The following is a 15,000-nucleotide window of genomic DNA, read 5'->3' on the forward strand; positions in this document are numbered from 1 at the left end:
TCTGGAATATGTTTCGAGAACAATAATTTTTTTCTTGTTCCTCCGCCGGTTTTGCTTTGCGTTGATACCGGGGGGGGGGGGGGGGGGGCCCCCTTATAAGGGCTTAATGGGGACGTGCGACCAGCCAGGGTATGTTTTTCGGGATTTTTGTCTTAAACAGGGTATCGAATTTATCATTTTTTGTCTTAATCAGGGTGGCGATTTATCAATTTTTGTCTTAAACTGGATATCTTTTCTCGGACGATAAACAGCAACAAGCTCTTATTAACTAATATTGACTTCCGTTGACTTTGGCATTGATAATGTCTTAAACAGGGTATCAAAAATCGGAATTCTGTCTTAAATAGGGTTGGAAAATCAGCGATATTTGTCTTAAACAGGGTTAGGGTATGAGGGGCCGCGCCGCACCTCCCCACCTAGGGATATATCGAGTACCCCCCATTGATCGTTGATCCATTTCAGCACGATGGGCGTCGAGTAAAGATCGATTTGTTGCCAGTTGCTTCAAGTTCTCGCGCTGACGATCTTTCCTTAAAGTCTTTGAGAGCCTTAAAGTCCTCTTGCATATCACCAATAGTATCCCACGCAGCATTCAATGGTTTCTCCATCTCTTTCACTATGACCTTGACACCATCAATTTCTTCTCTCATCTCTCATCTTAGCGCTGATAACTCCGTTGTCAAATTTTCGAAAAGTTATTCTATTCTACTATCCTGTGGTTTGTTTAGCTATCAATTGCGCGGGGGAAACCGAGGTTTCCAGTTGCTCGCTGGTATCGGACATTTCGCCACTTCTAATTCTTTCTCTTCGGTGAAGGTTTCGAATTCGTCGAGTTAGAAGAATTTCTTGAGTGTTCGACGCGCCTCGCCATGGCAGGGACTCACAAAATCCTGCTTAATACCCAGTCGGCTTAGTTTTGCACGTACTTTTTTATTCATCTACTTCAAAATTGCACTAATTGATGGAACAAGGCCTTCCCTGCGGGACGAAAAACCAACGTTCGGCCGCCATCATGCTAGGCCTAGTGTCCCACTCGAGCTGACTAGATATAAAATGCTTATAACCAACTCGGCGCTACGTGCCTCTTTGGTTATCTATCACTTCATATCCAGCGCGCCCTCGTAGAATAATTGTTAAGTATTCTAATTCCAGATTGATCCCCAGCAAACGAACGCTTGATTTGAGCCCACAAGTTTAATTTATCGGTCAACATAAGACATCAGACCGTATTAACGTTGCGTCAATATTTGTAAGAAAGGGAATTTTCATTCTCAAAAGAAATTTTTGTTCAACCTACTTACCACATTGTTGGATGGTTGATTCCTTTGTGTGTTCGCCGTAGCAAAATATATCAGGACTGATATCGCAAGTAGAGGCATCAACACCGGAGATGCTTTGCTGTAAATTTTCACCATTTTGTCTGGGTACAATGAGCTAATCTGTAGTGGATATAAAACGAATACAGGAGCTAGTTGAGTAAATACATGGAAAATTATCCTTTATAGTCGTAAGAAAGTCCCTGAGCCGATACCCTATTTTATTTACGGGATGTCTCTATTTTCCTCTAACCTTGCAGTATACGTACAATAATTTTAAAAGAAGTTGCTGGGGATTTTGTATCAACAGTTTTCATTCCGGTACACTGTTTTGGAGGAAAATGATTTAGCTTGGCATTTTTTAATCGTGGCCGCCGGAAAATTGTATCCTTTTTTCTGTATAGTTTTAAATGATTTTACTTCTGGCTTTTTTAAAGAACATATCCAGTTTTAGGAAAAATAATTCTACAGTCTAGTACGTGTTCAGGCAGTTTCCGGCCTGGAAAGTGATTCAACCGAAACAGAAAACCATGCAAATTAACGGCGACCATACCTCAAATCGCACTCCAAGGAAGCCGTATTGCTTTTCTGCCTTTCTGTTTCGGCTTCGCTGCACGTAGTTGTGGATAGATTCGAGATAAAGTGAACGATTGGCGACCTTAGTTGGTGCTGGAACGTTTCAGTGTTTCTGTTGACTCTTATTCATGTTTCGTCAAGTTACCTGTTTACGCTGAAGGTTAAACAGGCAGTTGGACTGTTTCAATAGTATCTGGCAATGTACTTTGTGTGTTTTCATGCTTGTGAAATATAATCATCCCATTGTGTTTTAGAAAACAACTGTCATCAATCCAGCCCCTTACCGAAGCAAATATATTGATTCTGTTATTTCTTTACTTACCAGTGTCCTGGGTGGTTTGGACTTAAGCACTGGAGCTGTATTTTAGATTCAGGTCTAGGTTTGCCCGCTGCTGTCTCGCAAAAGACACTTTGATAATATTTGTTCATCTCCTTTATAACAGCCAGTCATCACCACGCACCACGAGATTGGAACATGCTAGATCCAATTATAGGCACCAGATGATTTCAAAAGTGTACAAATCAATTCAAATATCAAGGTTAATGGAAAGCTGTGGTCAGTTCTATTGAATTCGTTGTCACGCTTATCTGCATGTCTACGAAAATCGCCCATAAGTGCAGCCGAACAAGAATTTTCGGAATTTCCAGCACTGTCTGGAACCCAGTGTGGGGTGCGTTCGATTGGGAATTTCCAAGGCTAAGTCCAATTTTCCAATGAGCAATCGAACGCAAAATCCAAAAACGGATTTTCCAAACAGACATCATCCTTCAGCGACCAGGAGTTCAGTTGGCAGATGCAGGCACGGAGGGTGAACAAGAATTTTCGGAATTTCCGGTGAGCGGTCTGCAACCTAATCTGTGGGGTGCGTTCTATTGAATTCAGTCGTAATTGATTTTTATTAAAATGGTAGGACTACAAAGGTTACTATATTATGCTTAGAAGGATGGCATATCTTGGACGACGACTTGGACTTCAACGCTGAACTGCCTTTTCGCCTTCAAGTAAGCTTCCAAACTGCAGTTTCGCAAAATACACTTTGGTAACGGCAGGTATGTTTTGCAGGTTGCAGGTTGCAGGTTGCAGGTTGAAATTTTACTGTGACTGTTACCATGAATAGCTAACCTTAGGCCTAATTAGGCCTAAAGAAACGTTTTTTAGGCCTAAGGAGGCCTAAAGAAACGTTTTTAGGCCTAATTAGGCCTAAGGTTAGCTATTCATGTAACAGTCACAGTAAATTCAACCTGCAACCTGCAACCTGCAGGGGGGGGGACCTGGGGGGGGGGGGGGGGGGGGGGGGGGGGGGGGGGGGGGGGGGGGGGGGGGGGGGGGGGGGGGGGGGGGGGGGGGGGGGGGGGTAAAAACATACCTGCCCCTTTGGTAACAATTGCTCTTTTATAACATCCATGCAGTTATCACCACGCATCATGAGATTAGAATTTGCTAGATCTAATCATAGGCACTGGGTGCATAACTTAAAAAAAATATACAAAACACTTCAAATATAAATGCAAAGGGCGGTGGTTAATTTATTCGTTGTCACACGTATCTGTCTGTCTACGAAAACCGCCCATAAGTGCCGCCCGATAAAAGTTTCCGGAATTCCCGGTGCTGTGTAGAACACATTTTGTGGGGTGTGTTCAATTGGGAAATTCCAAGTCTGAATACGGATTTGCCAATTAGCAAACGCAAAATCCAAACACTGATTTTACCAAACAGACATCATTCTGCGACATGGAATCCAGGCACGAAGGGCCATGATTGAAATGTGCTAGATGTGAATTATACGAAATTCCGGATGACTTAACTTGAAAAGTCAACAAAACACTTCAAACGTTAAACCCCGCGATTGATTCCATTGAATTCATTGTCGTAGTATGATAAATGGTAGGACTACAAAGGCTTCTTAATGTTTAGAAGAATATGAAAGCTTGGAGGGCGACGTGGACTTAAGCTGGCAAACTACTGTCTCACGAAAGACACTGGCAATATTTGTTCATCTATTTTACGGCAGCGAGTCATCACCACGCAGCAAGAGATTGCTAAGATTTAAGAAACAGTCGGTGTTATTGAGTTCATTGTCATAATATGATGCTTATTATTGTTTGGTACAAAGGTTATCCTGAGAAAAAATAGAAAATGCAAAGGTGTGATCAATTCCATTGAATTAGTTGTCGCTCGTATCTGTCTGTCTACGAAAACCGACCATAAGTGCCGGCGATGACAGTTTTCGGAATTCCCGATGCTGTGTAGAAGCCATTTTGTGGGGTGTCTTCAATTGGGAAATTCCAAGTCTGAATACGGATTTGCCAATTAGCAAACGCAAAATCTAAAAACTGATTTTAGCAAACAGACATCATTCTGCGACATGGAACCAGGCACGAAGGGCCATGATTGAAATGTGCTAGATGTGAATTATACGAAGTTCCAGATGACTTAACTTAAAAAGACAACAAAACACTTCGAATGTTTAAGCCCGTGGTTAATTGATTGAATTCATTTTCGTAGCTCGTATGATAAATGGTAGGACAACGAAGGCTTCTTAATGTTCAGAAGTATACTGGAAAGCTTGGAGGGCGGGTTGGACTTAAGCTGACAAACTGCTGTCTCGCGAAAGACACTGGCAATATTTGTTCTTTTATAACATCCATGCAGTTATCACCACGCATCGTGAGATTGGAATGTGCTAGATCTAATCATAGGCACTGGATGCATGACTTAAAAAAAGTATACAAAACACTTCAAATTTAAATGCAAAGGGCGGTGGTCAATTTATTCGTTGTCGCACGTATCTGTCTGTCTGCGAAAATCGCCCATAAATGCCACCCGATAAGAGTTTTCAGAATTTCCGGTACCGTTTAAAACCCAGTCTGTGGGGCGTGCTCAATTCTGTCCAAGTCTGAATACGAATTTGCCAATTAGCAAATGCAAAATCCACGAAACGGATTTTGCCAAACAGATATTATTCTGCGATATGGAATCCAGACACGAAGGGCCATGATTGAACGAGCTAGATCAAATCATACGAAACTCCGGATGACTTAACAAAAAGTCAACAAAACACTTCAAATATTAAGCCCCGTGGTTAATTCCATTGAATTCATTGTCGTAGCATGATAAATGGTAGGACTACAAAGGCTTACCAATGTTTAGAAGTAGAGGAAAGCCTGGAGGGCGGCTTGGACTTTAGCTGGCAAACTACTGTCTCGCGAAAGACAATTTGGCAATATTTGCTCATCTCTTTTACGACAGCGAGTCATCACCACGCAGCAAGAGATTGCTAAGATTTAAGAAACAGTCGGTGTTATTAAGTTCATTGTCATAATATGATGCTTATTAATGTTCGGTACAAAGGTTATCCTGAGAAAAATAGAAAATGCGCGCTACGAAACACTCTCTCTGCACTCTCTCTCCTCTGGAGAGGCAAGGCCCCGTGCTCATGGTTTTTGTCTTTGGAGAATGTATTTAATTTTTATGTTTATTACCAGTGACTGCCTCAGCGCAGGCAAAAGAAGCAAATAAAAATACTGCAAATCAATGCTATGGAATTCACCCCAATAGACCACGGTTGAAGTCGCTTATTAATACATTCAGTGGACTTTTAAGATCTATTTCTAAACGGCTTGTTTTAAAGACGAAAAAATAACGTTTTTCTAGTCTCTCCCGCATGCCGTCATGCCGTCTTAACACTGCTAAAAAATAGACAACGCTTAGACATTGGAGTTGGCCAAATCAGTGAAAATGGAATTGAGCACAGCTTTGTTACGTGCGTACATGACACAATGAAAATATTTGGTTATGAAAAGATTTAAAGGCAAAAGGCCTAATCTACTCGTAGCCACGAAACTATATTCTCCGAGGTGTTCAACTGATTTTTCAATTCAATTCAATTTCAATTCAATTCAACTGATTTCGGACTCTGAAATATGTTTCGTATTCAGGTTATATAGTATGTTTTGATCCTGTTCATATCCTTGACTTTTTAAAAAGAAAATACCTTTTGGTTCTTCACAAGATGTATTTCCCCTCTCCAAAGTACAGACAACCTTCGAATGCGATGTTGTTTATAAAATCCCAAGTAAAGACTGTCCTTCGAACTATATAGGAGAAACCGGAAGATGCTTCCAAACCCGAAAAAAGGAACATCAACGAAACTTAAGTGTATCATAGATACAATAATTATTGAGAACACTTTCGAGTTCACGTTTAAATTTATGTTACAAAATACTAATTAAAAATGGTGCTAAAAACGTAAATATATCACAGAATTTTTTAAAGTCTTTCTAGAAAAACACTTTTTCAACCAGTGTAACAGTTGCAAAGTTCACGAGCAGCTTACGATTCATTTTAGAGTATTCAAATATAGCTTGAACACAGCTTGGTGAAGCAAGATCGTTACGGCCGTGTGGGCATGAGTAGTCTTTTGGTGACATTGACTGACATTGGTTCAACCTGCGCGGAAGTCATCCTTTTGACTCTGGGCGGAAGTCGTTCCCTTCACGGTAAGTATGACTTCCGCTCAGGTTGAAGTTAAGTTGAAGTGAAGTTATTAGTTTCTCCCCTCGGGGCTTTTCAGGACTAATTTACAATGCTTTTTGTGGGAGACTTTGGCCAGACTGCTTATTACGCAGTTTACAAATTTATTTTAGGCAGTGAAAGATATCGAAACGCCACCCAATGTCACCAACAGCGGTCCTTGTCAGGCCTACTGTCACCCCGGCGGAAGATCTCACTTTATAAACTGAAAGTATTTTATTTTTATTTTTATCAATAGCTTTTATAGATACAGAATTTCTTTGTAACCTAGTTCCCAGGATCTCTCCTCTGTGAAAACGAGGTTGATTCCAGCGATCAAATCAGGCCCCAGGCCCCAGTTGTTCAAAGGATGGATCGGCACAAGGCACTGAAGAGATGAATCGTTATCCAGTGGATAACTCCACTGCTTTTTACATCTCGTATCCACTGTATGTTGCTTCCATCCGGTATATAGTCCAATACACTGTTTAAACAACCAGTGCAAGGTAACCAAATGATTTGTAAGTACTTATTTCTCGAAGCAAAAAAAAAAAAAAGAAAGTCAAATGCGAAAACAAGTCAACGGCCTGCATCACTTTATCCTTAGGTCCCATTGACCTTTCATCACGTGCTAAATAGCGTGAACTTAATTAAGATATATTCACAGTTTTAAGATATATTCATAAGATATATTCACAGTTTCTTTAGAAACTACCCCTTCATTCTAAGATAAATTCCGTTTCGGAGACTTTGTAAAGAAAAGAGCGAGACCTATCGGTTTCCTATTTCGGGTGTACTGAGGGGATTTTAGGTATTAGGCTTTTACAAGCTTGTTATAACATAACTTCGCCCTTTTCTTGTGAAGAGAGCGAATCTTTATTTGTCCAAGACAGTTAATTTAAAGTTTTAAAAATAAAATTTTCTAATTAAAATACTCTAACTATAATTAAATTACAAATTTTAATTACGTCGTTCCGGTGTAAAACTTGCTAACTTGGTAACAAAAATGGGCCAAAACTCCAACAAGGAGGATTACTCTGAAAAGCAAGAAATTGTGTCTGTTATCTAGAGTCCATCATCCTGGGTGATGAACTCTGGCAAAGATGAGAAAACGAGGCAGAGCAAGGGACGGGTGGGGGGGGGGGGGTTGGGGGTGGAAAGGGTGAAGAAGGGGGTTAAGTGGTTACAAGGTAGTTCCTATTTTTGGGTGAATTAGCTCAAGTTTCCAACATTATTTTGAAGAGAATACCTCCACAGATATACAAATAACTTAAGTAGTTACAAAACCGTCTATAAATACTGCTGTATCGTAGCGAATCCCGAACGCCTCATTGGGCCTGGATCTCAACCCATGATAGTGCGCATGCGCTGCCGCGGCACATCTATTCAGAAATTTTGTGCTGGTCAGCTTCAATTCGTGTTACGTCCCCCGCGAGGTGAAAATATGATATGGAATAAAAGAAGCGCCCTACATTTATACTGCGGAAATGAAGTGATTTCAAAGAGAAGATCATCCCATGCACTTATGGAAGGCATTGAAGCTAATAACACAGAAGCATTGAACAGGTCTGAAAGCCACGACCACGCGATTGCACGCAAGCATCAAATTTGGCCTATTTTCAACAGTCCACAAAAACTCACCTAAGATTATGGCGAACACTCGATGATTTACAGCAAGACGGCTTTCCATTTTGCATGCAACAATATTTTAACTTCCCATCATCATTTGGGCGCGGGCAGTAGTCTCTTTCATGTGCTCCCTTGTCGGTGCATCGCCTCCCTCCAGGCTCGCAACAGCTAGGACCTTTGTTGTAACAACAGGCTCTAGTTTGGTTGGCATTGGGATTGAGATCCTGTGGGCATTTGATTGGGTACTTCCAGCTTTCTGGACAGGAATATCCTGCGACATAGTATTGGTAAAGTGATATGCATGACTCACTTAACCTTTCAGGAACATTCGCCCCTGTACCCGAATTCAAGGGCTCGTCACACAGGGAATGACTCCCCCTCTCATTCAATGATAAGAAGGAGCTATTTCTGACGAGGGATTGGAATATTTCCCACGACAAGCTCTAGAGGCTCTTTCCATTGGACGGGATTTTCGAAAATGTCGGTGGAAGGGTCTTTTTCTTTTGAATTTCAACCCTATTTTTTTGAAAATTGCATGGAATGGAACGCTTCTTCAGTTTCAGTAAACAAGATTGGACGGCATTCCCAACGGGTAAGGCAGTTATGACAAAAAAAGCCACTCACCTTCTACGATGGTTGCAGAGGAAAACCTGGCCATAAAACCAGGGGCAGAGCCATTTTTGTCTGATTTGAATCTCACCCAAAGGTGTGGTCCGCTTGAGTACAGGTCGGCGGGACGTTCATCCCCGCACAAAGTCGCTAATAAGTGATTGTTGGACCGATTTCCGTCTCTAATTTCAAGGAAATCGCATGAGCAAGCATCTCCAGTCCCCATTCTACCACACTGGCTTTGTATTGACATAGAAATGATCTTAAATGTTATGCGAGTCTTTGAAGGCGTGGTTATCTTCCAGATACACTCCATGTTATTCGGGTATTTACGTTCATTTGGAAATCCAGGGCTTGTTATTAAACCTGCAGTTTCTTTTATTTGAGATGCGTTCCTGCAAACTGAAGCAAAAGAGTTGGACAAATGAATTTGCTAGTAGATTTAATGATGGAGTCAGGCACTCCACAGGAATATCACGAGATTAGTAAGATTTTTTGCAAAAAAAAAATACCTAGGGGGGAAGAGGCTACCAGAGACTACCACATGGATGTTGGGTCACCAAATCCAGACCTCACTCGTGCTATGACAGTGGCAATGATGCTGATAACGATAATGACGTCATCGACGACGAAGACGATGAGAATGAAGGTGACCATCATCGTCGTAAATATTTTCGACATCGTCATCATCAGTACAATCACGATTGTTTATTTCACTTGGCTGGGTCCCAGATTTTGACTCAATACACTCTGCTTTTGTTCCAGAACGGAATAATACCCAACGTCTTAAAATAACCAGAAAAGTTATCTCTGATTTGACTTCTCCAAATGATTAGACCTTCCAATCTTTCTCACTACCACGAGGAATCGTTTCAAAGCAGTTGAGTTAATTCGGTGCGACTAGCCCTTTCTCTCGAGGCTGAAAAAGATTTTCTGAGGGGATTTACTTACCCGATCCAGGCAGAACCGATTCATACGAAGCTCTAAATCCCGTGTGGCCTCCTCCATCGTCAGACTTAAACACAACTGATAGTGTTTGCTCACTTGAATAAAAAGGACCTGGTATCACATTACCACAGAACTTTCCAAGTGAAATCTTGCGCGGTCCAACATGGTCAAAGACTTCTACGTAGTCGCAGCTGCATTTTCCACATTCCTCAATGTCAAAGGTCCTGAACGAGAGCTTGACGTGTTGGAAATTGTGTGGAATTGTTACACTCCATTCACAACGAGCTTTGTTGGGGTAGAGAAAAGCACCTCTTGGCGCTGGGCTATTTATAGTTCCTGAATCGTTACCAAGATGAAAAGTGTCAGGACACCCTGTTGGGGTGAAAACGTTTTAGTATGCGAAATGGTTCGTTCCAGAGTACTGTTATCGTCCGTTTCAAAGCGAGTCTTCGTGAAAAATAAAACCCCTTTTAAGAAACGTTTTGTATTGCATTCTACTCGAACTCGGTCATATTTCTGACATCTGAATAGTTTCGCTCCAAGACTCTCTTTGAAACCAAGTCAAACAATAACTCGGGAATTGGCTGTAGGAGAATGTAACTCCGAGACGGGCTGGAATGGAAAAAAGACCATATCCTCTTTGAATCCATTGAATCTACCCCCACCACCTACGGAGAACTATGCGAGCGCTTGATCACGTGACACGAGTTCATATTTCAAGTATGGCGCGTACGAGCTGTTAACGCGTACAAGTTTTAGTTTTTTGCGCAAGATTTATTTTTTTGTAGTTTTCTTTTTCAGTATGTTGTTTGTCATTTTTCCGCTTTACGTATTCGTATTAAATTTGGAGTTTGAGCCTACCGTCCAGGGAGAACTTTTCTTAACATATTCCATGCAAAAATATTTAGGAACCAGATGACGAATCAAAGTCAAATGTCCGGTCAAAGATGTGGTCTTCGGAAACCTAACCTTGTATAAGCCCCCTGGTTTCTGTTAGGTTTCCTCGCCATATATATTACCATAACTTTAATCATTTTTGTAAATTTTATTGTAATGGAAAATTTAATTTCGATCTTCGTTTTGTTGGCACCCCATGGCGTTAGGCAGTTTAGTAAACACTAACACAACAAAAAGTTCCTTTTTTATACGTACTGGCTGGTTAGTAGCAGAACTATCTGCAATTATGAAACACTCTTTCGTGATCACACACAGTCCGTGCGTATTGATAATGGCTGATAACTCAGTTTAGACTAAAACACGCAGCTGCATTTAATTATCAGTTATAGATTACAAGGGCATTTTGGGTTGCACAAAATGAATAATTGTTTATTAACAATCAACAGACGACGCAATAACACTGGCATGGTTCTGATAAAAAGCATAGAAATTTTTCTTTAAAACTTACATTTTGTTATAACGCATTCCACTAGAAAGAAAGCTGGAAGATAAGAACAAAAAAGTGTCAATAATAACAACACAACTTATACTTTTATAGTTTTATTGGTAGACCAAGTGCTTGCACGAGAAGAGTACCAGCTCCTGTATTAAGTACAAAACCCTGTTATAACTCTTCACCAGAGCCGCACAGTTCGGCGCTGCATTTCCTGTTTCTAGCCCTCTGACTTCTATAAACAGGAAATGTTATGAACTGTTTCTAATTTATAACGTATACAAGCGATAAGAAAATATGAAAGCATTTGGAAGATAAGCGATATGAAATCAAGATCATATAAAACACAGCGACGGGAAATCTGGAAGCTAATTTATAATTTGTACAGTCTTTCCAACGACTGAAGTGATGACCCCGACAGGAAAACCTTGGAGCGGGGAGAGTGTATGGGAATACTCAATTTGAAGTTGAAATTGACCGCCCTCCCCTCAAAAAAAAAAGTTATCAACATAATGAATAACGAAGAAGAACTGTATGCCATTATTCGATTGATGATAGAGATGTTGAGCACAAATACTTTTAACTTCTAAATTTTTTAAAGGTTTTCAAGAACAATGTTTGTCGTAGCAAATCGATACAATCAGGAACCAAGACACAATAATGGCCGATCGAGGGTAAGTGCGATTAAAAGTCGCACTTGTAAATAAGGTTTGGTGGGATATTTTGAGTGTTTTGACTGGCATTCAAAAGCTTTCATATCGCAAGGGTTTCGAACTTGCTTGGAAGTTTGTTGCGCATGTGACTAAAATCGCAATTGTAAACGAGTTCATCACTTCTAGCACGACCATAAGATCCTTTTCTGCTAAAGACTGTGACATCAACTGATGAGTATCAACAATTTGTGTCGATAAATCTCGCACTTCTCTAACTCCGGTAAAACGGAAATGTTGAATTGAAAAAAAAATACGTGGTCATAATTTGCAACCACAAGAAAGTTTCTCGTTGGTGGGGTGGGGGCGAATGAGTATAAGCAATTTGTGTCGCTAACTCCCGCACCTCCTTACTTCATCTTATCAACAGAGACATGGACGGAAGCTTTGGCAAAAGGAATGTTGTGATAACTAACAGCCACGTGTATTGGATTTGAAAACTAGTCCTTTGAGAACATCTTGCTCTGAAATACTGGAAATAGAAGTTCCTAAGTTTAGACGCATGCGAAACATTGCACAAACAGATTTAGTGACGGTTTTGCAAACAAGAAAATGCAATCAGTGAATATACAAGGAGCAACTGGAACTCAGAAAAAATGATATCCGAGTCTCAGAAGGGATCCAGGATCCAGCTGGCTGCTCTAACTTGCCAGAGCATTCAGCTGTAACTTGAAGGATTGTGGGATAAAATCCCAAACGCCTGATCATCATATAGTCACTATAGCCTTTTATATTTGATATACTTCTCGCAACTAGAGAATACAATTAACATTTGTGTCGCCAAGACACAAACTTTGTCTCCGCAACATGTGTTTCACAGTTTGGAAATATTGATTAAGAACTTATTTTTTTCTAATTTGGACATCAGTTTCGCCAGGCCCTAAATGACTGCAAGTGCTAATGAAAGGCATCTGATATGAAGTGAAATAAAATACAATTTAATAAACTGATTAGAAAATAAATGAAATAATTTTACCCCGCTGTTGCGTTTACCCTCAAAAACAAGTTATGTGTGTTTACAATGTCGGTGATGGTTTTTCAAATTTTCACGGCTACTTAATCAACAATACGTACATGTGGCTCCACAAAGCGTGAAACACGTGGCTACGTTGTTTTGGTAACACTCCTTGATCCGCTACGATGCTTTTTATCGAACTCCCTTTTGTAACGGCAAAAGCTCGTTGTAATCCTGTCAAGCTCGAGTCCCTTGTAGGTCTTTGTTATAAGAGATACACACACTGCTATAAATAGGATTTATCTATTGTTTTTAAAAGGTAGACCAGTAGGTAGCGTCATTTGAGGCTATTTTCATCGTGATATTCGTTTTGTTGTCGGACATTTACTCCTCTTGGCGAAGAGAATGGAGAAAATTCGGCGCAAGGACAAGTAGAAGCAAAGCACAGAGAAAATCGTGTTATTTTTTTTCTCATAGTTATGATTAATAACGATGGCGGATGATCGTTTATGTGGAAAATTATTAGCATCACTTATCAAATAAAGCAAGACAAAAGCTTCGTTTTGGATATCATAACTAGCTAAACTTACCTAGAAGAGTTTTTAGCATCGCAGCACTCGAGCTGAAGATTTTTCCTTACCCATTCAAGTCGATACCAAATCAACGCAGTATTGAGTTCGTGCCAAAATACTCCTCTCGGCTCTCAATTTAATTCAACGTCACGCAAAAACGGAATATTTTGTTTATGCAAATTTCTACTGAAATTTTCGGCAGGTGCTAAGGAAAACACATCCAAGTCAATTGAAGAATTAATTTAAGGCTAATTGACAACATTGTGACAGATGAGTCATCATATGTTAACAAAATTAACAACATTTGTCAGGCAGTTCAGGACGTGAACTTCGGCCAACATACACTCCTCATACACCTTAGGAATCTGAAAGGGTTCTGCCTGGGCCTGCAAGACTAACAAAGTGAGAGATAAATAGTTTCCATTCAAAAATCGTCTGTGAGTAACTCTATGCAAATTTCTCGGAAGGAATGCTGGCAGACAACAGAGATAATTGCCTTTTTTTTTTTTTTTTTTGAAGAGATTGTTTGCGTGATTATAAACTAGTAGGAAAATTTCATTCAGAGAGAGAAATATGCGACGATTTCAACGACATCTTATCACTCACCATAATTCTCGTTTTAGTCACATCTACATTAAAGGATAACTGCTTGCTTTATTTTTATGCATTTTTTATTAGGAGATTACTCCGAAATCGCTTATTATTAGTGAAAGCCTGAATGAAAAATTAAACAGAAAATTCTATCTTGTCTTTGATTCCAGTTATCTACGTTTCATTTGTCAATGAAGCACTTGAATTTTTCTAATTTTAATCTTTGAGATTTCAATTGTTTACATATCCTCCACACATATAATTTCTTTCAGGTATACCGAAGTGTTGAATGGCAAAATTTTTATAACAGAACACAATGGTAATGTCAGATGCGAAAGAGAAATGTTCTAAAATTATGGCGTTTGGACAATTCCTGCGATCAAAGTGGGCGCGGAGACTTAATACCACAGTGCAGTGAATTAAAACTAGATAAATATCTCTTTTGCGAATATCTTTGTCCACCAGAACAGCAGCATGGTCTTGAAAGTTATTAGCACTTTTTTATCACAAGTTCTGATGGAGTCCACATTTCAAGTTGATAACGTCAATCTGTGTTATCTTGAAGTATAACTAAGGCTTGCCGCCAATGTCGTACATGCAATCTTCAAAATTTGTTCATAATTAAGGAACATTTATTCCTATGTAACTGAGTCCGGTAACAGCATGACGGCAATATGAACTTTTACCGGCGTAAACTGTTTCTGAGATCATTTATCAAAACAAAGATGCCCACAATTAAGATAGAAAATCTCAGATGATACTGATGAATAACAGGCAAAGTATGCTAGTTTTGACACGATAAACAGGATAAACAGGAATTTTAAAAGGTGAATGCATCTTTACAAGCCAACGCACTTCTGCGATGTCTTCTGTTTTCAGTGAAACCGATGTTGGCAGCCACTAGAATCTCGTTCCCAGGGTCTCTCTTCTTCCTTTGTTCACATCGTAGCAGTATCCTGAAAATAATAGCCCATTTCCGAGTTGCTGCATGCCTCAGTTTCAAAGCGAGTCCTGGTGCACAAATGAGTTGCGTATTCTTATGCAAATCAAACTAATTTCCCTCACAATAGTTGAGCACCAAGACTCACTTCGAAACCGAGACAAACAGCAACACGGAAATGGCCTATTAGTTTCCCGTGTTTCCATAGCCTCATCTAAACACTCGGGGGAATTGGGAGAATTCTCGGCGAC

The 15,000-nt window shown here is 40.1% G+C and overlaps 2 protein-coding genes and 1 long non-coding RNA gene across 5 annotated transcripts in view; 1 reads left to right on the plus strand and 2 right to left on the minus strand.

Moving 5' to 3' along the window:
* LOC138007765 (collagen triple helix repeat-containing protein 1-like) overlaps positions 1-2,373 on the minus strand; it is a 7,863-nt gene extending 5,490 nt beyond the window's left edge. The window contains exons 1-2 of one of the 3 annotated variants that reach the window (XM_068854831.1): positions 2,215-2,373; positions 1,302-1,439 (exon numbers count right to left, since the gene is read on the minus strand). In XM_068854831.1, coding sequence (XP_068710932.1) covers positions 1,302-1,415 — 114 coding nt within the window. In that variant the 5' untranslated portion in view covers positions 1,416-1,439; positions 2,215-2,373. Of the gene's footprint in view, positions 1-1,301; positions 1,440-1,869; positions 2,055-2,214 lie in introns of those variants that run through there. The other 2 variants (XM_068854833.1, XM_068854832.1) reach the window with 2 other exon arrangements.
* Positions 2,374-2,598: 225 nt separating this feature from the next.
* On the plus strand, positions 2,599-12,559 carry LOC138007768 (uncharacterized). Its single transcript, XR_011124116.1, has 3 exons — positions 2,599-2,727; positions 2,804-2,894; positions 12,062-12,559. It is a non-coding gene; the product is annotated as an uncharacterized lncRNA (long non-coding RNA).
* On the minus strand, positions 3,285-13,955 carry LOC138007763 (CUB domain-containing protein 2-like). The gene is made up of 6 exons (XM_068854828.1): positions 13,237-13,955; positions 10,997-11,029; positions 9,595-9,963; positions 8,659-9,045; positions 8,047-8,305; positions 3,285-7,442 (listed from the first exon to the last, which is right to left on the minus strand). Exons 1-6 carry the CDS (start codon positions 13,253-13,255, stop codon positions 7,370-7,372), a joined length of 1,140 nt encoding a protein of 379 aa, XP_068710929.1. The 5' UTR covers positions 13,256-13,955; the 3' UTR covers positions 3,285-7,369.
* Positions 13,956-15,000: the final 1,045 nt, after the last annotated feature.

The sequence above is a fragment of the Montipora foliosa genome, chromosome 6 (genome assembly GCF_036669935.1).
Source record: "Montipora foliosa isolate CH-2021 chromosome 6, ASM3666993v2, whole genome shotgun sequence".
NCBI lineage: Eukaryota > Metazoa > Cnidaria > Anthozoa > Scleractinia > Acroporidae > Montipora > Montipora foliosa.

Excerpts from the sequence above, each read along its gene's own strand:
- LOC138007763 (XM_068854828.1), bottom strand. Across the intron at positions 9,046-9,594 it reads ATCGGTTCTGCCTGGATCGG|TTTGCAGGAACGCATCTCAA; the intron begins GTAAGTAAATCC and ends CTTTTGCTTCAG. Across the intron at positions 8,306-8,658 it reads CTCTGCAACCATCGTAGAAG|GATATTCCTGTCCAGAAAGC; the intron begins GTGAGTGGCTTT and ends ACTATGTCGCAG.